At 48.1% G+C, this 25,767-nt stretch overlaps 1 protein-coding gene across 4 annotated transcripts in view; it reads right to left on the minus strand.

The window, feature by feature from the left end:
* The window catches only part of LOC118936826, a 27,666-nt gene extending 2,013 nt beyond the window's left edge, over positions 1 to 25,653 (minus strand). For 2 of the 4 annotated variants that reach the window (XM_036934218.1, XM_036934217.1), the window contains exons 1-6: positions 25,524 to 25,653; positions 14,633 to 15,091; positions 13,877 to 14,098; positions 10,982 to 11,230; positions 9,677 to 9,790; positions 6,365 to 6,457 (exon numbers count right to left, since the gene is read on the minus strand). In XM_036934218.1, coding sequence (XP_036790113.1) covers positions 6,365 to 6,457; positions 9,677 to 9,790; positions 10,982 to 11,230; positions 13,877 to 14,098; positions 14,633 to 14,720 — 766 coding nt within the window. In that variant the 5' untranslated portion in view covers positions 14,721 to 15,091; positions 25,524 to 25,653. Of the gene's footprint in view, positions 1 to 6,262; positions 6,458 to 9,676; positions 9,791 to 10,981; positions 11,231 to 13,876; positions 14,099 to 14,632; positions 15,092 to 25,523 lie in introns of all 4 variants that reach the window. The other 2 variants (XM_036934216.1, XM_036934215.1) reach the window with 1 other exon arrangement.
* Positions 25,654 to 25,767: the final 114 nt, after the last annotated feature.

Raw genomic sequence — 25,767 nt, forward strand, 5'->3', positions numbered from 1 at the left:
CTCTAGCCCCACTACTGAACAGACAAGTGTAGTGCCTGTCTCTAGCCCCACTACTGAACGGAGAAGTGTAGTGCCTGTCTCTAGACTCGCTACTGAACAGACAAGTGTAGTGCCTGTCTCTAGCCCCACTACTGAACGGAGAAGTGTAGTGCCTGTCTCTATCCCAGCTACTGAACGGAGAAGTGTAGTGCCTGTCTCTAGCCCCACTACGGAACGGAGAAGTGTAGTGTCTGTCTCTAGCCCCACTACTGAACGGAGAAGTGTAGTGCCTGTCTCTATCCCAGCTACTGAACGGAGAAGTGTAGTGCCTGTCTCTAGCCCCACTACTGAACGGAGAAGTGTAGTGCCTGTCTCTAGCCCCACTACTGAACGGAGAAGTGTAGTGCCTGTCTCTAGCCCCACTACTGAACAGACAACTGTAGTGCCTGTCTCTAGCCCCACTACTGAACGGAGAAGTGTAGTGCCTGTCTCTAGCCCCACTACTGAACAGACAAGTGTAGTGCCTGTCTCTAGCCCCACTACTGAATGGAGAAGTGTAGTGCCTGTCTCTAGCCCCACTACTGAACAGACAAGTGTAGTGCCTGTCTCTAGCCCCACTACTGAACGGAGAAGTGTAGTGCCTGTCTCTAGACTCGCTACTGAACAGACAAGTGTAGTGCCTGTCTCTAGCCCCACTACTGAACGGAGAAGTGTAGTGCCTGTCTCTATCCCAGCTACTGAACGGAGAAGTGTAGTGCCTGTCTCTAGCCCCACTACTGAACGGTGAAGTGTAGTGTCTGTCTCTAGCCCCACTACTGAACGGAGAAGTGTAGTGCCTGTCTCTATCCCAGCTACTGAACGGAGAAGTGTAGTGCCTGTCTCTAGCCCCACTACTGAACGGAGAAGTGTAGTGCCTGTCTCTAGCCCCACTACTGAACGGAGAAGTGTAGTGCCTGTCTCTAGCCCCACTACTGAATGGAGAAGTGTAGTGCCTGTCTCTAGCCCCAATACTGAACAGACAAGTGTAGTGCCTGTCTCTAGCCCCACTACTGAACGGAGAAGTGTAGTGCCTGTCTCTAGCCCCACTACTGAACAGACAAGTGTAGTGCCTGTCTCTAGCCCCACTACTGAACGGAGAAGTGTAGTGCCTGTCTCTAGCCCCACTACTGAACAGACAAGTGTAGTGCCTGTCTCTAGCCCCACTACTGAACGGAGAAGTGTAGTGCCTGTCTCTAGCCCCACTACTGAACGGAGAAGTGTAGTGCCTGTCTCTAGCCCCACTACTGAACGGAGAAGTGTAGTGCCTGTCTCTAGCCCCACTACTGAATGGAGAAGTGTAGTGCCTGTCTCTAGCCCCAATACTGAACAGACAAGTGTAGTGCCTGTCTCTAGCCCCACTACTGAACGGAGAAGTGTAGTGCCTGTCTCTAGCCCCACTACTGAACAGACAACTGTAGTGCCTGTCTCTAGCCCCACTACTGAACGGAGAAGTGTAGTGCCTGTCTCTAGCCCCACTACTGAACAGACAAGTGTAGTGCCTGTCTCTAGCCCCACTACTGAACGGAGAAGTGTAGTGCCTGTCTCTAGCCCCACTACTGAACGGAGAAGTGTAGTGCCTGTCTCTAGACTCGCTACTGAACAGACAAGTGTAGTGCCTGTCTCTAGCCCCACTACTGAACGGAGAAGTGTAGTGCCTGTCTCTATCCCAGCTACTGAACGGAGAAGTGTAGTGCCTGTCTCTAGCCCCACTACTGAACGGTGAAGTGTAGTGTCTGTCTCTAGCCCCACTACTGAACGGAGAAGTGTAGTGCCTGTCTCTATCCCAGCTACTGAACGGAGAAGTGTAGTGCCTGTCTCTAGCCCCACTACTGAACGGAGAAGTGTAGTGCCTGTCTCTAGCCCCACTACTGAACGGAGAAGTGTAGTGCCTGTCTCTAGCCCCACTACTGAATGGAGAAGTGTAGTGCCTGTCTCTAGCCCCAATACTGAACAGACAAGTGTAGTGCCTGTCTCTAGCCCCACTACTGAACGGAGAAGTGTAGTGCCTGTCTCTAGCCCCACTACTGAACAGACAAGTGTAGTGCCTGTCTCTAGCCCCACTACTGAACGGAGAAGTGTAGTGCCTGTCTCTAGCCCCACTACTGAACAGACAAGTGTAATGCCTGTCTCTAGCCCCACTACTGAACGGAGAAGTGTAGTGCCTGTCTCTAGCCCCACTACTGAACGGAGAAGTGTAGTGCCTGTCTCTAGCCCCACTACTGAACGGAGAAGTGTAGTGCCTGTCTCTAGCCCCACTACTGAATGGAGAAGTGTAGTGCCTGTCTCTAGCCCCAATACTGAACAGACAAGTGTAGTGCCTGTCTCTAGCCCCACTACTGAACGGAGAAGTGTAGTGCCTGTCTCTAGCCCCACTACTGAACAGACAACTGTAGTGCCTGTCTCTAGCCCCACTACTGAACGGAGAAGTGTAGTGCCTGTCTCTAGCCCCACTACTGAACAGACAAGTGTAGTGCCTGTCTCTAGCCCCACTACTGAACGGAGAAGTGTAGTGCCTGTCTCTAGCCCCACTACTGAACAGACAAGTGTAGTGCCTGTCTCTAGCCCCACTACTGAACGGAGAAGTGTAGTGCCTGTCTCTAGACTCGCTACTGAACAGACAAGTGTAGTGCCTGTCTCTAGCCCCACTACTGAACGGAGAAGTGTAGTGCCTGTCTCTATCCCAGCTACTGAACGGAGAAGTGTAGTGCCTGTCTCTAGCCCCACTACTGAACGGTGAAGTGTAGTGTCTGTCTCTAGCCCCACTACTGAACGGAGAAGTGTAGTGCCTGTCTCTATCCCAGCTACTGAACGGAGAAGTGTAGTGCCTGTCTCTAGCCCCACTACTGAACGGAGAAGTGTAGTGCCTGTCTCTAGCCCCACTACTGAACGGAGAAGTGTAGTGCCTGTCTCTAGCCCCACTACTGAATGGAGAAGTGTAGTGCCTGTCTCTAGCCCCAATACTGAACAGACAAGTGTAGTGCCTGTCTCTAGCCCCACTACTGAACGGAGAAGTGTAGTGCCTGTCTCTAGCCCCACTACTGAACAGACAACTGTAGTGCCTGTCTCTAGCCCCACTACTGAACGGAGAAGTGTAGTGCCTGTCTCTAGCCCCACTACTGAACAGACAAGTGTAGTGCCTGTCTCTAGCCCCACTACTGAACGGAGAAGTGTAGTGCCTGTCTCTAGCCCCACTACTGAACAGACAAGTGTAGTGCCTGTCTCTAGCCCCACTACTGAACGGAGAAGTGTAGTGCCTGTCTCTAGCCCCACTACTGAACAGACAACTGTAGTGCCTGTCTCTAGCCCCACTACTGAACGGAGAAGTGTAGTGCCTGTCTCTAGCCCCACTACTGAACGGAGAAGTGTAGTGCCTGTCTCTAGCCCCACTACTGAACGGAGAAGTGTAGTGCCTGTCTCTAGCCCCACTACTGAACGGAGAAGTGTAGTGCCTGTCTCTAGCCCCACTAGTCCCTATATAGTGCAGTGACCATAGGGCTCTATTCCCTATATAGTGCAGTGACCATAGGGCTCTACTCCCTATATAGTGCAGTGACCATAGGGCTCTATTCCCTATATAGTGCAGTGACCATAGGGCTCTGTTCCCTATATAGTGCAGTGGCCATAGGGCTCTATTCCCTATATAGTGCAGTGACCATAGGGCTCTATTCCCTATATAGTGCAGTGACCATAGGGCTCTATTCCCTATATAGTGCAGTGACCATAGGGCTCTGTTCCCTATATAGTGCAGTGACCATAGGGCTCTATTCCCTATATAGTGCAGTGACCATAGGGCTCTATTCCCTATATAGTGCAGTGACCATAGGGCTCTGTTCCCTATATAGTGCAGTGACCATAGGGCTCTATTCCCTATATAGTGCAGTGACCATAGGGCTCTATTCCCTATATAGTGCAGTGACCATAGGGCTCTATTCCCTATATAGTGCAGTGACCATAGGGCTCTATTCCCTATATAGTGCAGTGACCATAGGGCTCTATTCCCTATATAGTGCAGTGACCATAGGGCTCTATTCCCTATATAGTGCAGTGACCATAGGGCTCTATTCCCTATATAGTGCAGTGACCATAGGGCTCTATTCCCTATATAGTGCAGTGACCATAGGGCTCTATTCCCTATATAGTGCAGTGACCATAGGGCTCTATTCCCTATATAGTGCAGTGACCATAGGGCTCTATTCCCTATATAGTGCAGTGACCATAGGGCTCTATTCCCTATATAGTGCAGTGACCATAGGGCTCTACTCCCTATATAGTGCAGTGACCATAGGGCTCTATTCCCTATATAGTGCAGTGACCATAGGGCTCTATTCCCTATATAGTGCAGTGACCATAGGGCTCTATTCCCTATATAGTGCAGTGACCATAGGGCTCTATTCCCTATATAGTGCAGTGACCATAGGGCTCTATTCCCTATATAGTGCAGTGACCATAGGGCTCTATTCCCTATATAGTGCAGTGACCATAGGGCTCTATTCCCTATATAGTGCAGTGACCATAGGGCTCTACTCCCTATATAGTGCAGTGACCATAGGGCTCTACTCCCTATATAGCGCAGTGACCATAGGGCTCTACTCCCTATATAGTGCAGTGACCATAGGGCTCTATTCCCTATATAGTGCAGTGACCATAGGGCTCTATTCCCTATATAGTGCAGTGACAATAGGGCTCTATTCCCTATATAGTGCAGTGACCATAGGGCTCTATTCCCTATATAGTGCAGTGACCATAGGGCTCTATTCCCTATATAGTGCAGTGACCATAGGGCTCTATTCCCTATATAGTGCAGTGGCCATAGGGCTCTATTCCCTATATAGTGCAGTGGCCATAGGGCTCTATTCCCTATATAGTGCAGTGACCATAGGGCTCTATTCCCTATATAGTGCAGTGACCATAGGGCTCTATTCCCTATATAGTGCAGAGACCATAGGGCTCTATTCCCTATATAGTGCAGTGACCATAGGGCTCTATTCCCTATATAGTGCAGTGACCATAGGGCTCTATTCCCTATATAGTGCAGTGACCATAGGGCTCTATTCCCTATATAGTGCAGTGACCATAGGGCTCTATTCCCTATATAGTGCAGTGACCATAGGGCTCTATTCCCTATATAGTGCAGTGACCATAGGGCTCTATTCCCTATATAGTGCAGTGACCATAGGGCTCTATTCCCTATATAGTGCAGTGACCATAGGGCTCTATTCCCTATATAGTGCAGTGACCATAGGGCTCTATTCCCTATATAGTGCAGTGACCATAGGGCTCTATTCCCTATATAGTGCAGTGACCATAGGGCTCTATTCCCTATATAGTGCAGTGACCATAGGGTAGGATGCCATTTGGGATGCAGGCTATTCTGTTGTTTTCTGCTGTTGGAGAGAGAGAGAGAGATAGGGAGAGAGAGAGAGGGATAGGGAGAGGGGGAGAGAGATAGATAGGGAGAGAGAGAGAGGGAGAGGGGGAGAGAGAGAGATAGGGAGAGAGAGAGAGGGATAGGGAGAGGGGGAGAGAGAGAGATAGGGAGAGAGAGAGAGGGATAGGGAGAGAAGAGGAGAGAGAGGGATAGGGAGAGAGAGAGAGGGATAGGGAGAGGGGGAGAGAGAGAGATAGGGAGAGAGAGAGAGGGAGAGGGGGAGAGAGAGAGATAGGGAGAGAGAGAGAGGGAGAGGGGGAGAGAGAGAGATAGGGAGAGAGAGAGAGGGATAGGGAGAGGGGGAGAGAGAGAGATAGGGAGAGAGAGAGAGGGATAGGGAGAGAAGAGGAGAGAGAGGGATAGGGAGAGAGAGAGAGGGATAGGGAGAGGGGGAGAGAGAGAGATAGGGAGAGAGAGAGAGGGATAGGGAGAGAAGAGGAGAGAGAGGGATAGGGAGAGAGAGAGAGAGATAGGGAGAGAGAGAGAGGGATAGGGAGAGGGGGAGAGAGAGAGATAGGGAGAGAGAGAGAGGGATAGGGAGAGGGAGAGAGAGAGAGATAGGGAGAGAGAGAGAGGGATAGGGAGAGGGGGAGAGAGAGAGATAGAGAGAGAGGGATAGGGAGAGAAGGGGAGAGAGAGGGATAGGGAGAGAAGGGGAGAGAGAGGGATAGGGAGAGCGGGGATAGAGAGAGATAGGGAGAGAGAGAGAGGGATAGGGAGAGGGGGAGAGAGAGAGATAGGGAGAGAGAGAGAGGGATAGGGAGAGAAGAGGAGAGAGAGGGATAGGGAGAGAAGAGGAGAGAGAGAGATAGGTACCTGAGGAGTGATGTAGTGAAATAGAGACATCAGGGAGGTCCGTGTTGAATCCTCTGGTCTGGAACCCACTGGGCTCCTCTGGGATGGGGGAGAGAGAGGTACCTGAGGAGTGATGTAGTGAAACAGAGACATCAGGGAGGTCCGTGTTGAATCCTCTGGTCTGGAACACACTGGCTGGATACACTCTGGGCTCCTCTGGGAGGGGGGAGAAAGGAGGAGAGGGGGGGGTAGGAGAGGGAGAGGGGAAGGCAGAGAAAGGGGGAAAGGAGGAGAGGGGGGGTAGGAGAGGGAGAAGGGAAAGGCAGAGAAGGGGGGGAGAAAGGAGAAGAGGGAGGGGTAGGAGAGGGAGAGAGGGAGAGGGGAAGGCAGAGAAGCGGGGGGAAAGGAGAAGAGGGAGGGGTAGGAGAGGGAGAGGGGAAGGCAGAAAATGGGGGGAGAAAGGAGGAGTGGGAGGGGTAGGAGAGGGAGAGGGGAAGGCAGAGAAGGGGGGGAAAGGAGGAGAGGGGGGGTAGGAGAGGGAGAAGGGAAAGGCAGAGAAGGAGGGGAGAAAGGAGGAGAGGGAGAGGGGGAGAAAGGAGAAGAGGGAGGGGTAGGAGAGAGAAAGGGGGAGAAAGGAGAAGAGGGAGGGGTAGCAGAGAGGAAGGGGAAGGCAGAGAAGGGGGAGAAAGGAGAAGAGGGAGGGGTAGGAGAGAGAAAGGGGGAGAAAGGAGAAGAGGGAGGGGTAGCAGAGAGGAAGGGGAAGGCAGAGAAGGGGGAGAAAGGAGAAGAGGGAGGGGTAGGAGAGAGAAAGGGGGAGAAAGGAGAAGAGGGAGGGGTAGGAGAGAGAGGGGAGAAAGGAGAAGAGGGAGGGGTAGGAGAGAGAGAGGGGAGAAAGGAGAAGAGGGAGGGGTAGGAGAGAGAGAGGGGAGAAAGGAGAAGAGGGAGGGGTAGGAGAGAGAAAGGGGAGAAAGGAGAAGAGGGAGGGGTAGGAGAGAGAAAGGGGAGAAAGGAGAAGAGGGAGGGGTAGGAGAGAGAGAGGGGAGAAAGGAGAAGAGGGAGGGGTAGGAGAGAGAAAGGGGAGAAAGGAGAAGAGGGAGGGGTAGGAGAGAGAAAGGGGAGAAAGGAGAAGAGGGAGGGGTAGGAGAGAGAGAGGGGAGAAAGGAGAAGAGGGAGGGGTAGGAGAGAGAGAGGGGAGAAAGGAGAAGAGGGAGGGGTAGGAGAGAGAAAGGGGAGAAAGGAGAAGAGGGAGGGGTAGGAGAGAGAAAGGGGAGAAAGGAGAAGAGGGAGGGGTAGGAGAGAGAAAGGGGAGAAAGGAGAAGAGGGAGGGGTAGGAGAGAGAGAGGGGAGAAAGGAGAAGAGGGAGGGGTAGGAGAGAGAAAGGGGAGAAAGGAGAAGAGGGAGGGGTAGGAGAGAGAAAGGGGGAGAAAGGAGAAGAGGGAGGGGTAGGAGAGAGAGAGGGGAGAAAGGAGAAGAGGGAGGGGTAGGAGAAAGAAAGGGGAGAAAGGAGAAGAGGGAGGGGTAGGAGAGAGAGAGGGGAGAAAGGAGAAGAGGGAGGGGTAGGAGAGAGAAAGGGGAGAAAGGAGAAGAGGGAGGGGTAGGAGAGAGAGAGGGGAGAAAGGAGAAGAGGGAGGGGTAGGAGAGAGAAAGGGGAGAAAGGAGAAGAGGGAGGGGTAGGAGAGAGAGAGGGGAGAAAGGAGAAGAGGGAGGGGTAGGAGAGAGAAAGGGGGAGAAAGGAGAAGAGGGAGGGGTAGGAGAGAGAAAGGGGAGAAAGGAGAAGAGGGAGGGGTAGGAGAGAGAAGGGGGAGAAAGGAGGAGAGGGAGGGGGAAATAATTTAATTTCAACACATGTACATAAAGACTTTTTCATTTGTTTAAGATGTGTGTCTGTGTGTCCCCACAAGGTTAGTTATACAAGACTGTGTGTTTAGGGTAAGTGTGTCCCCACAAGGTTAGTTATACAAGACTGTGTGTTTAGGGTAAGTGTGTCCCCACAAGGTTAGTTATACAAGACTGTGTGTTTAGGGTAAGTGTGTCCCCACAAGGTTAGTTATACAAGACTGTGTGTTTAGGGTAAGTGTGTCCCCACAAGGTTAGTTATACAAGACTGTGTGTTTAGGGTAAGTGTGTCCCCACAAGGTTAGTTATACAAGACTGTGTGTTTAGGGTAAGTGTGTCCCCACAAGGTTAGTTATACAAGACTGTGTGTTTAGGGTAAGTGTGTCCCCACAAGGTTAGTTATACAAGACTGTGTGTTTAGGGTAAGTGTGTCCCCACAAGGTTAGTTATACAAGACTGTGTGTTCAGGGTAAGTGTGTCCCCACAAGGTTAGTTATACAAGACTGTGTGTTTAGGGTAAGTGTGTCCCCACAAGGTTAGTTATACAAGACTGTGTGTTTAGGGTAAGTGTGTCCCCACAAGGTTAGTTATACAAGACTGTGTGTTTAGGGTAAGTGTGTCCCCACAAGGTTAGTTATACAAGACTGTGTGTTTAGGGTAAGTGTGTCCCCACAAGGTTAGTTATACAAGACTGTGTGTTTAGGGTAAGTGTGTCCCCACAAGGTTAGTTATACAAGACTGTGTTTAGGGTAAGTGTGTCCCCACAAGGTTAGTTATACAAGACTGTGTTTAGGGTAAGTGTGTCCCCACAAGGTTAGTTATACAAGACTGTGTGTTCAGGGTAAGTGTGTCCCCACAAGGTTAGTTATACAAGACTGTGTGTTTAGGGTAAGTGTGTCCCCACAAGGTTAGTTATACAAGACTGTGTGTTTAGGGTAAGTGTGTCCCCACAAGGTTAGTTATACAAGACTGTGTGTTTAGGGTAAGTGTGTCCCCACAAGGTTAGTTATACAAGACTGTGTGTGTGTGTGTGTGTGTGTATCTGTGTGTCCCCACAAGGTTAGTTATACAAGACTGTGTGTGCGTGTGTCTGTGTGTCCCCACAATGTTAGTTATACAAGACTGTGTGTGTATGTCTGTGTGTCCCCACAAGGTTATTTATACAAGACTGTGTGTGTGTGTGTCTGTGTGTCCCCACAAGGTTAGTTATACAAGACTGTGTGTGTATCTGTGTGCGTGTGTGTGTCCCCACAAGGTTAGTTATACGAGACTGTGTGTGTGTGTGTGTGTGTGTGTCTGTGTGTCCCCACAAGGTTAGTTATACGAGACTGTGTGTGTGTGTGTGTCTGTGTGTCCCCACAAGGTTAGTTATACGAGACTGTGTGTGTGTGTGTGTGTGTGTGTGTGTGTGTGTGTGTGTGTGTGTGTGTGTGTGTGTGTGTGTGTGTGTGTGTGTGTGTGTGTGTGTGTGTGTGTGTGTGTGTGTGTGTGTGTGTGTGTGTGTGTCTGTGTGTCCCCACAAGGTTAGTTATACGAGACGGTGTGTGTGTGTCCACAAGGTTAGTTATACGAGACTGTGTGTGTGTGTGTGTGACTCACTTCGACAGCAGCGAGTCCTCCAGTAGATCAGACCCAGGACCGTGGTGAGGACGGTCAACATGACCACAACCACCAGGACCAACCACGCCACCCTGAAGACACACAACCACTCACCTAGAGAGAGCGGGGAGAGGGAGGGGGAGGAGAGAGAGGGGGAAAGGAGGAGAGAGAGGGGGAGAGAGAGTGGGAGAGGGGAGGAGGGGGGGAGAGAGAGAGAGAGGGGAAGGAGAAAGAGAGAGGGGGAGGAGAGAGAGACAGAGAGAGAGAGAGGGGAAGGAGAAAGAGAGAGGGGGAGGAGAGAGAGACAGAGAGAGAGAGAGAGAGAGCGAGGGGGAGCAGAGAGAGAGAGAGAGAGAGAGAGAGGAGGGAGGAGGGGGAGGAGAGAGAGAGAGACAGAGAGAGGGTTAGGGTTATTTTGGAAAGAATTAACAAAAAAACAGAGCAATTTGTCCCTAAACAGAGAGTACACAGCGGCAGAATACCTGATCACTGTGACTGACCCAAAATTAAGGAAAGCTTTGACTATGTACAGACTCAGTGAGCATAGCCTTGCTATTGAGAAAGGCCGCCGTAGGCAGACATGGCTCTCAGGAGAAGACAGGCTATGTGCTCACTGCCCACAAAATGAGGTGGAAACTGAGCTGCACTTCCTAACCTCCTGCCCAATGCATGACCATACTAGAGACACATATTTCCCTCAGATTACACAGACCCACAAAGAATTCGAAAACAAATCCAATTTTGATAAACTCCCATATCTACTGGGTGAAATACCACAGTGTGCCATCACAGCAGCAAGATTTGTGACCTGTTGCCACGAGAAAAGGGCAACCAGTGAAGAACACACACCATTGTAAATATAACCTTTTTTGTCCATTAAAATAACATCAAATTGATCAGAAATACAGTGTAGACATTGTTAATGTTGTAAATGACTGTTGTAGCTGGAAACGGCTGATTATTTTAATGGAATATCTACATAGGTGTACAGAGGCCCATTATCAGAAACCATCACTCCTGTGTTCCAATGGCACGTTGTGTTAGCTAATCCAAGTTTATCATTTTAAAAAGGCTAATTGATCATTAGAAAACCCTTTTGTATTTCTGTTAGCGCAGCTGAAAACTAATGTTTTGATTTAAAGAAGCAATAAAACTGGCCTTCTTTAGACTAGTTGAGTATCTGGAGCATCAGCATTTTGTGGGTTCGATGACAGGCTCAAAATGGCCAGAAACAAAATAACTTTCTTCTGTGTATCATTCTGCTACACCTACCAACTGAGCCACATGGGATCAAACTCTACTCACTTCTAGGTGGCCGTGTCCAGGGCAGGTCAGACTTTACAGCTGTCTCATTGGTTCCTTGGGTGTGGAGATGAAGGAGACACTGGCTGTGATTGGTTGGTATGGAAAGAGGCGGGGTTCGAAAACAGCAGTAGATGAATCCTTGTCCTTCTTCCTCCCCCTCTTTCTTCTCCTCTTTCTTCTCCTCTGTCAGGAAGCCGTACAAAGTCGCGTTCCCTCCTTCAGACAACACTGATAGCGACACCCTCCTTCCTGGAGAGATGGAGGGGAGGAGAGGTGAAAGGAGGAGGAGGGAAGGCAAGGAGAGAGGAGAGAAGAGAGGGGGAAAGGAGGAGGGGAGACGAGGAGAGAAGAGAGGAGGAAAGGAGGAGGAGGGGAGGCAAGGAGAGAAGAGGAGAGAGGAGGAGGGGAGGCAAGAAGAGAAGAGGAGGAAATGAGGAGGAGGGGAGGCAAGGAGAGAAGAGAGAAGAGGAGGAAGAGGAGAGGCAAGAAAGAGAAGAGGAGAGAGGAGGAGGGGAGGCAAGAAGAGAAGAGGAGGAAATGAGGAGGAGGGGAGGCAAGGAGAGAAGAGAGAAGAGGAGGAAGAGGGGAGGCAAGAAAGAGAAGAGGAGAGAGGAGGAGGGGAGGCAAGAAGAGAAGAGGAGGAAATGAGGAGGAGGGGAGGCAAGGAGAGAAGAGAGAAGAGGAGGAAGAGGGGAGGCAAGAAAGAGAAGAGGAGAGAGGAGGAGGGGAGGCAAGAAGAGAAGAGGAGGAAATGAGGAGGAGGGGAGGCAAGGAGAGAAGAGAGAAGAGGAGGAAGAGGGGAGGCGAGAAGAGGAGGGGGAAAGGAAAGGTGAAGAGTAAAATCCAACGTTTTCAGTCAATAAAAACGTTTCCATTCACAGTTTTTAAGAAGTAATGTCATAACCACGACAGATGTGATGGAAACAGGAAGTGGGATCTTTAACTGTTTGACACGGTGGGATCTTTAACTGGTCGGCTGTTTGACACGGTGGGATCTTTAACTGTTTGACACGGTGGGGTCTTTAACTGTTTGACACGGTGGGGTCTTTAACTGTTTGACACGGTGGGGTCTTTAACTGGTCGGCTGTTTGACACGGTGGGGTCTTTAACTGTTTGACACGGTGGGGTCTTTAACTGTTTGACACGGTGGGGTCTTTAACTGTTTGACACGGTGGGATCTTTAACTGTTTGACACGGTGGGATCTTTAACTGGTCGGCTGTTTGACACGGTGGGGTCTTTAACTGTTTGACACGGTGGGGTCTTTAACTGTTTGACACGGTGGGATCTTTAACTGTTTGACACGGTGGGGTCTTTAACTGTTTGACACGGTGGGGTCTTTAACTGTTTGACACGGTGGGGTCTTTAACTGTTTGACACGGTGGGGTCTTTAACTGTTTGACACGGTGGGATCTTTAACTGTTTGACACGGTGGGATCTTTAACTGTTTGACACGGTGGGGTCTTTAACTGTTTGACACGGTGGGGTCTTTAACTGTTTGACACGGTGGGATCTTTAACTGGTCGGCTGTTTGACACGGTGGGATCTTTAACTGTTTGACACGATGGGATCTTTAACTGGTCGGCTGTTTGACACGGTGGGATCTTTAACTGGTCGGCTGTTTGACACGGTGGGATCTTTAACTGTTTGACACGATGGGATCTTTAACTGGTCGGCTGTTTGACACGGTGGGATCTTTAACTGGTCGGCTGTTTGACACGGTGGGATCTTTAACTGTTTGACACGGTGGGATCTTTAACTGGTCGGCTGTTTGACACGGTGGGATCTTTAACTGGTCGGCTGTTTGACACGGTGGGGTCTTTAACTGTTTGACACGGTGGGATCTTTAACTGTTTGACACGGTGGGGTCTTTAACTGTTTGACACGGTGAGGTCTTTAACTGGTCGGCTGTTTGACACGGTGGGATCTTTAACTGTTTGACACGGTGGGATCTTTAACTGTTTGACACGGTGGGATCTTTAACTGGTCGGCTGTTTGACACGGTGGGGTCTTTAACTGTTTGACACGGTGGGATCTTTAACTGTTTGACACGGTGGGGTCTTTAACTGTTTGACACGGTGGGGTCTTTAACTGTTTGACACGGTGGGGTCTTTAACTGTTTGACACGGTGGGATCTTTAACTGTTTGACACGGTGGGATCTTTAACTGTTTGACACGGTGGGATCTTTAACTGTTTGACACGGTGGGGTCTTTAACTGTGACACGGTGGGGTCTTTAACTGGTTGACACGGTGGGGTCTTTAACTGTTTGACACGGTGGGGTCTTTAACTGTTTGACACGGTGGGGTCTTTAACTGTTTGACACGGTGGGGTCTTTAACTGTTTGACACGGTGGGGTCTTTAACTGTTTGACACGGTGGGGTCTTTAACTGTTTGACACGGTGGGGTCTTTAACTGTTTGACACGGTGGGGTCTTTAACTGGTCGGCTGTTTGACACGGTGGGATCTTTAACTGTTTGACACGGTGGGGTCTTTAACTGTTTGACACGGTGGGATCTTTAACCAGGTGTCAAGACCACAGCACATTTGGTTATTTAACACAGCAGTTTTTGTTGTGACCAAACATTATTGTTGAAAATGCGATGGAAACACATTGACCTTTCAGATTGTTATTCGGTACATGAAACCCCCCCCCCCGCCCCCCCCCCCCCCCCCAAAAAAAATGTGTTTCTACGTGTCCTACATCATCACTCAGTTTTGTTTATCCTCAAAATGTCCCGTTTGGTGGAAATGCCGCTTCTCTTCATACTGATCTTTAAATATTGCCAATTTGATGGAAACAGAGCTACTATTTAATATCAACTGTTAATCAATCGATGTACGATCAACGAATGGTCCGTCTAAACTGTCGATCGTCCAACTGAAGTCCCCGCCCACCTGACAGCGAGGCGTTGCCACGGAGAGCGGGCGGGTCCGTCTCCGTGTCACACAGCAACCAGCTCACTCCAGAACCTCCCGTCCTCCCGGTGTTACAGACGGGCTTCTCCTCGACGCTCCGGCTGGAGTTCTGTCCCGCAGGGGTCAGCCCGGGGTCGCACTGCGTTGGCACTTCCTGGTCCCCGCAGGGGTCAAAGGTCACACAGTGGAAGTTTACCCTCGCTGCAGCAGAGAGAGAGAGAGAGAGAGGTGACGTTTCAAGTATCTGTTTGTGTCATATTTCCTGTGTCAGTGATCTCGGTTACGATAAAGGGTGTATGTTTCACAACCCCGTCTTTCTCACACACACACACACACACACACACACACACACACACACACACATAAACACACACTTTCTGTCACAAACGTGTGTGTCTGTCTGTTAATCTGTCAGATTATTTTGAGGGCACACAGTGTATTGTGAAATCTGTGAATGTATTGTAATGTTTTAAAATTGTATAAACTGTCTTTATTTTGCTGGACCCCAGGAAGAGTAGCTGCTGTTTTATGCAACAGCTAATGGGGATCCATAATAAACCCCAGGAAGAGTAGCTGCTGTTTTGGCAACAGCTAATGGGGATCCATAATAAACCCCAGGAAGAGTAGCTGCTGTTTTGGCAGGAACTAATGGGGATCCATAATAAACCCCAGGAAGAGTAGCTGCTGTTTTGGCAACAGCTAATGGGGATCCATAATAAATACGAAAATAAATACCTCTGTGTGAAGTGAAGAACTCTGGGAGACAGATGATGAAGGCGAGGAGGATGAGGATGAAGAGTTTGATGAGTGCTTCTCTCGTCATGGTAACGCATGACACACGGTCAGACAGACACGTGTAGTATTCTGTCTCTCTCTCTGTCTGTTCCTCGACGAGACACAGTTCAGTAGTATACTCTCTCTGTCTGTCTCGCTCTGTCTTTCTGTCTCTTTGTCTCTCTCTTTGTCTCTCTGTCTGTCTCTCTCTCTCAGTCTGTCTCTCTCTCTGTCTGTCTGTCTCTCTGGCTGTCTTTCTCTTTGTCTGTCTCTCTCTCTGTCTGTCTGTCTGTCTCTCTCTCTCTCTCGCTGTCTGTCTCCCTCCTCTCTCTGTCTCGCCTCGTCTATGAACAGAGAAACCAGAGAACGTTACACACTGTGGCTCACTACTCCACTTCCTCTGTCACTTCCTGACACTGTCTTAGAGAGAGAGAGAAGTGGAAAGAGAGAAGAGCAACAGAGATACAGAGAGTGGGAGAAAGACAGAGAGTTGGAGATAGAAAGAGAGAAAGATGATTATTGTGAATTGCTTCTCTCCTGAGGGACTCTGGGTAATGGGGTTTGTTTAGTAAGAATGTTCTGTGTTCTAGAACACTAGGTTAAGTAATTGCAAATGCTCTAGGCTGACAACTGTGTACAACAGGTGTAGTAGACCTTACAGTGAAATGCTGAATACAACAGGTGTAGTAGACCTTACAGTGAAATGCTGAATACAACAGGTGTAGTAGACCTGACAGGGAAATGCTGAATACAACAGGTGTAGTAGACCTCACAGTGAAATGCTGAATACAACAGGTGTAGTAGACCTCACAGTGAAATGCTGAATACAACAGGTGTAGTAGACCTCACAGTGAAATGCTGAATACAACAGGTGTAGTAGACCTCACAGTGAAATGCTGAATACAACAGGTGTAGTAGACCTTACAGTGAAATGCTGAATACAACAGGTGTAGTAGACCTCACAGTGAAATGCTGAATACAACAGGTGTAGTAGACCTCACAGTGAAATGCTGAATACAACAGGTGTAGTAGACCTCACAGTGAAATGCTGAATACAACAGGTGTAGTAGACCTGACAGTGAAATGCTGAATACAACAGGTGTAGTAGACCTCACAGTGAAATGCTGAATACAACAGGTGTAGTAGACCTGACAGTGAAATGCTGAATACAACAGGTGTAGTAGACCTTACAGTGAAATGCTGAATACAACAGGTGTAGTAGACCTGACAGTGAAATGCTGAATACAACAGGTGTAGTAGACCTCACAGTGAAATGCTGAATACAACAGGTGTAGTAGACCTGACAGTGAAATGCTGAATACAACAGGTGTAGTAGACCTGACAGTGAAATGCTGAATACAACAGGTGTAGTAGACCTCACAGTGAAATGCTGAATACAACAGGTGTAGTAGACCTGACAGTGAAATGCTGAATACAACAGGTGTAGTAGACCTGACAGTGAAATGCTGAATACAACAGGTGTAGTAGACCTTACAGTGAAATGCTGAATACAACAGGTGTAGTAGACCTGACAGTGAAATGCTGAATACAACAGGTGTAGTAGACCTTACAGTGAAATGCTGAATACAACAGGTGTAGTAGACCTCACAGTGAAATGCTGAATACAACAGGTGTAGACGACCTCACAGTGAAATGCTGAATACAACAGGTGTAGTAGACCTTACAGTGAAATGCTGAATACAACAGGTGTAGTAGACCTGACAGTGAAATGCTGAATACAACAGGTGTAGTGGACCTTACAGTGAAATGCTGAATACAACAGGTGTAGTAGACCTCACAGTGAAATGCTGAATACAACAGGTGTAGTAGACCTTACAGTGAAATGCTGAATACAACAGGTGTAGTAGACATCACAGTGAAATGCTGAATACAACAGGTGTAGTAGACCTTACAGTGAAATGCTGAATACAACAGGTGTAGTAGACCTCACAGTGAAATGCTGAATACAACAGGTGTAGTAGACCTGACAGTGAAATGCTGAATACAACAGGTGTAGTAGACCTTACAGTGAAATGCTGAATACAACAGGTGTAGTAGACCTTACAGTGAAATGCTGAATACAACAGGTGTAGTAGACCTCACAGTGAAATGCTGAATACAACAGGTGTAGTAGACCTTACAGTGAAATGCTGAATACAACAGGTGTAGTAGACCTCACAGTGAAATGCTGAATACAACAGGTGTAGCTAGACCTTACAGTGAAATGCTGAATACAACAGGTGTAGTAGACCTTACAGTGAAATGCTGAATACAACAGGTGTAGTAGACCTCACAGTGAAATGCTGAATACAACAGGTGTAGTAGACCTTACAGTGAAATGCTGAATACAACAGGTGTAGTAGACCTTACAGTGAAATGCTGAATACAACAGGTGTAGTAGACCTCACAGTGAAATGCTGAATACAACAGGTGTAGTGGACCTGACAGTGAAATGCTGAATACAACAGGTGTAGTAGACCTGACAGTGAAATGCTGAATACAACAGGTGTAGTAGACCTCACAGTGAAATGCTGAATACAACAGGTGTAGTAGACCTGACAGTGAAATGCTGAATACAACAGGTGTAGTGGACCTGACAGTGAAATGCTGAATACAACAGGTGTAGTGGACCTGACAGTGAAATGCTGAATACAACAGGTGTAGTAGACCTCACAGTGAAATGCTGAATACAACAGGTGTAGTAGACCTCACAGTGAAATGCTGAATACAACAGGTGTAGTAGACCTCACAGTGAAATAGTGACTACAACAGGTGTAGTAGACCTCACAGTGAAATGCTGAATACAACAGGTGTAGTAGACCTCACAGTGAAATGCTGAATACAACAGGTGTAGTAGACCTCACAGTGAAATGCTGATTGTGGAGTCAATGTGGAGGCTATATACAGGGGGTACCGGTACAGAGTCAATGTGGAGACTATATACAGGGTGTTACGGTACAGAGTCAATGTGGAGGCTATATACAGGGAGTACCGGGTACAGAGTCAATGTGGAGGCTATATACAGGGGGTACCGGTACAGAGTCAATGTGGAGGCTATATACAGGGGGTATCAGTACAGAGTCAATGTGCAGAGGCCCCGGTTAGTTGAGGTAATATGTACATGTAGGTAGAGTTATTAAAGTGACTATGCATAGATGACAACAGAGAGTAGCAGCTGCATTGAAGAGGGGGGGGGTGGGGGTCAATGCAAATAGTATGGGTAGTCATTTGATTAGATGATCAGGAGTCTTATGGCTTGGGGGTAGAAGCTGTTCAGAAGCCTCTTGGACCTAGACTTGGCGCTCCGGTACCGCTCGTCGTGTGGTAGCAGAGAGAACAGTCTATAACTAGATTGGCTGGAATCTTTGACAATTTTTAGGGCCTTCCTCTGACACCGCCTGGTGTAGAGGTCCTGGGTGGCAGGCAGCTTGTCCCCAGTGATGTACTGGGCCGTTCACACTACCCTCTATAGTGCCTTGAGGTCGGAGGCTGAGCAGTTGCCGTACCAGGCAGTGATGCAACCGGTCAGGATGCTCTCGATGGTGCAGCTGTAGAACCTTTTGAGGATCTGGGGACCCATGCCAAGTCTTTTCAGTCTCCTTAGGAGGAAAAGGTTCTGTCGTGCCCTCTTCATGACTGTCTTGGTGTGTTTGGACCATTCTAGTTTGTTGTTGATGTGGACGCCAAGGAACTTGAAGCTCTCAACCTGCTCCACTACAGCCCCGTCATTGAGAATGGGGGCGTGCTCGGTCCTCCTTTTCCTGTAGTCCACAATCATCCCCTTAGTCTTGATCACGTTAAGGGAGAGGTTGTTGTCCTGGCACCACACGGCCAGGTCTCTGACCTCCTCCCTATAGGCTGTCTCATCGTTGAGGGAGAGGTTGTTGTCCTGGTACCACCAGGTCTCTGACCTCCTCCCTATAGGCTGTCTCATCGTTGAGGGAGAGGTTGTTGTCCTGGTACCACCAGGTCTCTGACCTCCTCCCTGTAGGCTGTCTCATCGTTGAGGGAGAGGTTGTTATCCTGGTACCACCAGGTCTCTGACCTCCTCCCTGTAGGCTGTCTCATCGTTGAGGGAGAGGTTGTTATCCTGGTACCACCAGGTCTCTGACCTCCTCCCTATAGGCTGTCTCATCGTTGAGGGAGAGGTTGTTGTCCTGGTACCACCAGGTCTCTGACCACCTCCCTATAGGCTGTCTCATCGTTGAGGGAGAGGTTGTTGTCCTGGTACCACCAGGTCTCTGACCTCCTCCCTGTAGGCTGTCTCATCGTTGAGGGAGAGGTTGTTATCCTGGTACCACCAGGTCTCTGACCTCCTCCCTATAGGCTGTCTCATCGTTGTTGGCGTTAAGGTAAAGTCCTGTTATCTAGTAGGGACAGAGAGAGAGAGCGAGACCTATACACCCTATTCCTTATCAACCCTGGTCTAAAGTAGTGCACTATGTAGGGAATAGGGTGCTATAGGGCTCTGGTCTAAAGTATTGCACTATGTAGGGAATAGGGTGCCATAGGGCTCTGTTCTAAAGTAGTGCACTATGTAGGGGATAGGGTGCCATTTGGGAGTGAACCAGAGACTCTGAGAACATGAGGACCTGAAAACAACTTCTCTCTCCACAGCAGAGGAGGAGCTCACACACACACACACACACACACACACACACACACACACACACACACACACACACACACTCTCTACACACACACACGTCGTTTCAGACCAGAAAGTGTCTTTTAAATGTATTTATCCACATCACAGGTTGCAATTCATGACATTGTCCACAGGAAGGCGCTGGTGGTCACTTCGGGCTCAATCTCCTCTGTCCCCCCCAAGTCCTCTGTCCTTCCTCCCAGAGTGCACTTGTTCTCTTCCCTTCGTGGATTTGACAGTGAGGCCCGTTGGATTCAGTCCGACCACAGGTTACAGACAACGGAGCCTCAATGACTATTATAAGAAACTACCTCTAGTCCATCCAGGTGGCAACACTACCCCTTAATGACCTGGTAATGCCAACACGTCCTGGATTCAGTCCTCTACCTCTAGTCCATCCAGGTGGTAACACTACTCCTTAATGAATGACCTGGTAATGCCAACACGTCCTGGATTCAGTCCTCTACCTCTAGTCCATCCAGGTGGTAACACTACCCCTTAATGACCTGGTAATGACAACACGTCCTGGATTCAGTCCTCTACCTCTAGTCCATCCAGGTGGTAACACTACTCCTTAATGACCTGGTAATGCCAACACGTCCTGGATTCAGTCCTCTACCTCTAGTCCATCCAGGTGGTAACACTACTCCTTAATGACCTGGTAATGACAACACGTCCTGGATTCAGTCCTCTACCTCTAGTCCATCCAGGTGGTAACACTACCCCTTAATGAATGACCTGGTAATGACAACACGTCCTGGATTCAGTCCTCTACCTCTAGTCCATCCAGGTGGTAACACTACTCCTTAATGACCTGGTAATGACAACACGTCCTGGATTCAGTCCTCTACCTCTAGTCCATCCAGGTGGTAACACTACTCCTTAATGACCTGGTAATGACAACACGTCCTGGATTCAGTCCTCTACCTCTAGTCCATCCAGGTGGTAACACTACTCCTTAATGACCTGGTAATGCCAACACGTCCTGGATTCAGTCCTCTACCTCTAGTCCATCCAGGTGGTAACACTACTCCTTAATGAATGACCTGGTAATGACAACACGTCCTGGATTCAGTCCTCTACCTCTAGTCCATCCAGGTGGTAACACTACTCCTTAATGACCTGGTAATGACAACACGTCCTGGATTCAGTCCTCTACCTCTAGTCCATCCAGGTGGTAACACTACTCCTTAATGACCTGGTAATGCCAACACGTCCTGGATTCAGTCCTCTACCTCTAGTCCATCCAGGTGGCAACACTACTCCTTAATGAATGACCTGGTAATGACAACACGTCCTGGATTCAGTCCTCTACCTCTAGTCCATCCAGGTGGCAACACTACCCCTTAATGACCTGGTAATGACAACACGTCCTGGATTCAGTCCTCTACCTCTCGTCCATCCAGGCCTGTACACCAATCCAAACGGTGGCAACAATACTCCTTAGCGATATCTCCACACTCCACTGCAAAGTCTTGTATAACTCCACATGAATGACATGGTAATGCCAACACGATAGTGTGCCATCGGGTCCCGATGGCACACTATTCCCTAAGTAGTGCACTACTTTTGACCCGTTTGCAGTCCATATAGTGCACTACTACTACCGCCCTAGGGTGCCATTTAGGACTGTCTTCGGTAAAACAACACGATCACCAGATTCAAAAACCAGGCCATCAGCCAATCAAAAAACAGCTGTTGATGGCATGTGATGTGTCATCCTCCATTGTTTCAGACCATTCTGGATGAATAAGATCTAGTGAGCCAATCAGCAGGACAGAAACAGTTACCAGACCAATGGACAACCAATCACCAGGACAGAAACAGAACAATGGACAACCAATCACCAGGACAGAAACAGAACAATGGGCATCCAATCACCAGGACAGAAACAGAACAATGGGTAACCAATCACCAGGACAGAAACAGACCAATGAGTAACCAATCACCAGGACAGAAACAGAACAATGGGCAACCAATCACCAGGACAGAAACAGACCAATGGGTAACCAATCACCAGGACAGAAACAGGCCAATGAGTAACCAATCACCAGGACAGAAACAGACCAATGGACAACCAATCACTAGGACAGAAACAGAAACAGACCAATGGGTAACCAATCACCAGGACAGAAACAGACCAATGGGCAACCAATCACCAGGACAGAAACAGACCAATGAGTAACCAATCACCAGGACAGAAACAGAAACAGACCAATGGGTAACCAATCACCAGGACAGAAACAGTTGACTATGGTTCCAGTCAACTGTATTACCATAGAAACAGACCAATGGGTAACCAATCACCAGGACAGAAACAGACCAATGGGTAACCAATCACCAGGACAGAAACAGTTGACTATGGTTCCAGTCAACTGTATTACCATAGAAACAGACCAATGGGTAACCAATCACCAGGACAGAAACAGACCAATGAACAACCAATCACCAGGACAGAAACAGACCAATGGGTAACCAATCACCAGGACAGAAACAGACCAATGGGTAACCAATCACCAGGACAGAAACAGACCAATGAACAACCAATCACCAGGACAGAAACAGACCAATGGGTAACCAATCACCAGGACAGAAACAGACCAATGTGTAACCAATCACCAGGACAGAAACAGATGACTATGGTTCCAGTCAACTGTATTACCATAGAAACAGACCAATGGGTAACCAATCACCAGGACAGAAACAGACCAATGAACAACCAATCACCAGGACAGAAACAGACCAATGGGTAACCAATCACCAGGACAGAAACAGACCAATGGGTAACCAATCACCAGGACAGAAACAGACCAATGGGTAACCAATCACCAGGACAGAAACAGTTGACTATGGTTCCAGTCAACTGTATTACCATAGAAACAGACCAATGGGTAACCAATCACCAGGACAGAAACAGACCAATGAACAACCAATCACCAGGACAGAAACAGACCAATGGGTAACCAATCACCAGGACAGAAACAGACCAATGGGTAACCAATCACCAGGACAGAAACAGACCAATGGGTAACCAATCACCAGGACAGAAACAGAAACAGACCAATGGATAACCAATCACCAGGACAGAAACAGACCAATGGGCAACCAATCACCAGGACAGAAACAGACCAATGAGTAACCAATCACCAGGACAGAAACAGAAACAGACCAATGGGCAACCAATCACCAGGACAGAAACAGTTGACTATGGTTCCAGTCAACTGTATTACCATAGAAACAGACCAATGGGTAACCAATCACCAGGACAGAAACAGACCAATGAACAACCAATCACCAGGACAGAAACAGAACAATGGGTAACCAATCACCAGGACAGAAACAGACCAATGAACAACCAATCACCAGGACAGAAACAGACCAATGGGTAACCAATCACCAGGACAGAAACAGACCAATGGGTAACCAATCACCAGGACAGAAACAGACCAATGGGTAACCAATCACCAGGACAGAAACAGACCAATGTGTAACCAATCTCCAGGACAGAAACAGATGACTATGGTTCCAGTCAACTGTATTACCATAGAAACAGACCAATGGGTAACCAATCACCAGGACAGAAACAGACCAATGAACAACCAATCACCAGGACAGAAACAGACCAATGGGTAACCAATCACCAGGACAGAAACAGACCAATGGGTAACCAATCACCAGGACAGAAACAGACCAATGGGTAACCAATCACCAGGACAGAAACAGAAACAGACCAATGGATAACCAATCACCAGGACAGAAACAGACCAATGGGCAACCAATCACCAGGACAGAAACAGACCAATGAGTAACCAATCACCAGGACAGAAACAGAAACAGACCAATGGATAACCAATCACCAGGACAGAAACAGACCAATGAGTAACCAATCACCAGGACAGAAACAGAAACAGACCAATGGGCAACCAATCACCAGGACAGAAACAGTTGACTATGGTTCCAGTCAACTGTATTACCATAGAAACAGACCAATGGGTAACCAATCACCAGGACAGAAACAGACCAATGAGTAACCAATCACCAGGACAGAAACAGAACAATGGGCAACCAATCACCAGGACAGAAACAGACCAATGGGTAACCAATCACCAGGACAGAAACAGACCAATGGGTAACCAATCACAGGACAGAAACAGTTGACTATGGTTCCAGTCAACTGTATTACCATAGAAACAGACCAATGGGTAACCAATCACCAGGACAGAAACAGACCAATGAACAACCAATCACCAGGACAGAAACAGACCAATGGGTAACCAATCACCAGGACAGAAACAGACCAATGGGCAACCAATCACCAGGACAGAAACAGACCAATGGGTAACCAATCACCAGGACAGAAACAGACCAATGGGCAACCAATCACCAGGACAGAAACAGACCAATGAGTAACCAATCACCAGGACAGAAACAGAAACAGACCAATGGATAACCAATCACCAGGACAGAAACAGACCAATGAGTAACCAATCACCAGGACAGAAACAGAAACAGACCAATGGGCAACCAATCACCAGGACAGAAACAGTTGACTATGGTTCCAGTCAACTGTATTACCATAGAAACAGACCAATGGGTAACCAATCACCAGGACAGAAACAGACCAATGAGTAACCAATCACCAGGACAGAAACAGAACAATGGGCAACCAATCACCAGGACAGAAACAGACCAATGGGTAACCAATCACCAGGACAGAAACAGACCAATGGGTAACCAATCACAGGACAGAAACAGTTGACTATGGTTCCAGTCAACTGTATTACCATAGAAACAGACCAATGGGTAACCAATCACCAGGACAGAAACAGACCAATGAACAACCAATCACCAGGACAGAAACAGACCAATGGGTAACCAATCACCAGGACAGAAACAGACCAATGGGCAACCAATCACCAGGACAGAAACAGACCAATGGGTAACCAATCACCAGGACAGAAACAGTACCAGACCAATGGGCAACCAATCACCAGGACAGAAACAGAACAATGGGCAACCAATCACCAGGACAGAAACAGACCAATGAGTAACCAATCACCAGGACAGAAACAGAAACAGACCAATGGGTAACCAATCACCAGGACAGAAACAGTTGACTATGGTTCCAGTCAACTGTATTACCATAGAAACAGACCAATGGGTAACCAATCACCAGGACAGAAACAGACCAATGGGTAACCAATCACCAGGACAGAAACAGACCAATGGGTAACCAATCACCAGGACAGAAACAGACCAATGAGTAACCAATCACCAGGACAGAAACAGACCAATGGGCAACCAATCACCAGGACAGAAACAGACCAATGGGTAACCAATCACCAGGACAGAAACAGACCAATGGGTAACCAATCACCAGGATAGAAACAGTTAACAGACCAATGGGTAACCAATCACCAGGACAGAAACAGACCAATGGGTAACCAATCACCAGGACAGAAACAGAAACAGACCAATGGGCAACCAATCACCAGGACAGAAACAGACCAATGGGTAACCAATCACCAGGACAGAAACAGAAACAGACCAATGGGTAACCAATCACCAGGACAGAAACAGACCAATGGGTAACCAATCACCAGGACAGAAACAGACCAATGGGTAACCAATCACCAGGACAGAAACAGACCAATGGACAACCAATCACCAGGACAGAAACAGAAACAGACCAATGGGTAACCAATCACCAGGACAGAAACAGTTGACTGCGGTTCCAGTCAACTGTATTACCATAGAAACAAATGACAACATGTATTCGATTCCAGATCGTTTGGATATGATATCGGGCCACTTCGGCATGAAAGTGTGTAACATACGATAGAAAACAGTGCTCGACTTGGACTGAAATAGTTTCCGGTACTCATTTTGGGTTCCAGTACTGTTTATATTTAGGTGCAGGAGCTCCACAATACTTTAGAGATAATATTATATAAGACGAACAGGAGTTGAAGCAGTAGACCATTTTGCTGCTCTTTAATTATGTGTTATTCTTATCGATAACTTTTTGTTGTTTGGTATTTTCTTAAAACTGCATTGTTGGTTAAAAGGGCGCATTTCACTGTAAGGTCTACCTACACCTGTTGTATTCGGCGCATGTGACAAAAACAATTTGATTTGAGGTGCGGGTGTTCAGCGTCTGAGCTTCTGCCCAAGTCAAGCACTGGCGATAGAAAATATACTTACTTGAATGAACCTATGGCCGGTTTATGGTTTTGGGATATCGGGCTGTGGACTTGATTGGGTTGGAATGGTTCCGTTCCACACGTTCTAGATTTGCTAGCGTAACTTTCCGATGGACCAGTCCTTGGACAGCCCAGGGACCAGCCAATGGTTATGTCAGCACTCATGGGCGTGATTATTTTTTTTGAATAATTAATACGAGGCATCATGGGTATATTTGAAAGTGGGTTTTATTTAGTCACCATCT

This window comes from Oncorhynchus mykiss, chromosome 10, assembly GCF_013265735.2.
Source record: "Oncorhynchus mykiss isolate Arlee chromosome 10, USDA_OmykA_1.1, whole genome shotgun sequence".
Taxonomy (NCBI): Eukaryota; Metazoa; Chordata; class Actinopteri; order Salmoniformes; family Salmonidae; genus Oncorhynchus; species Oncorhynchus mykiss.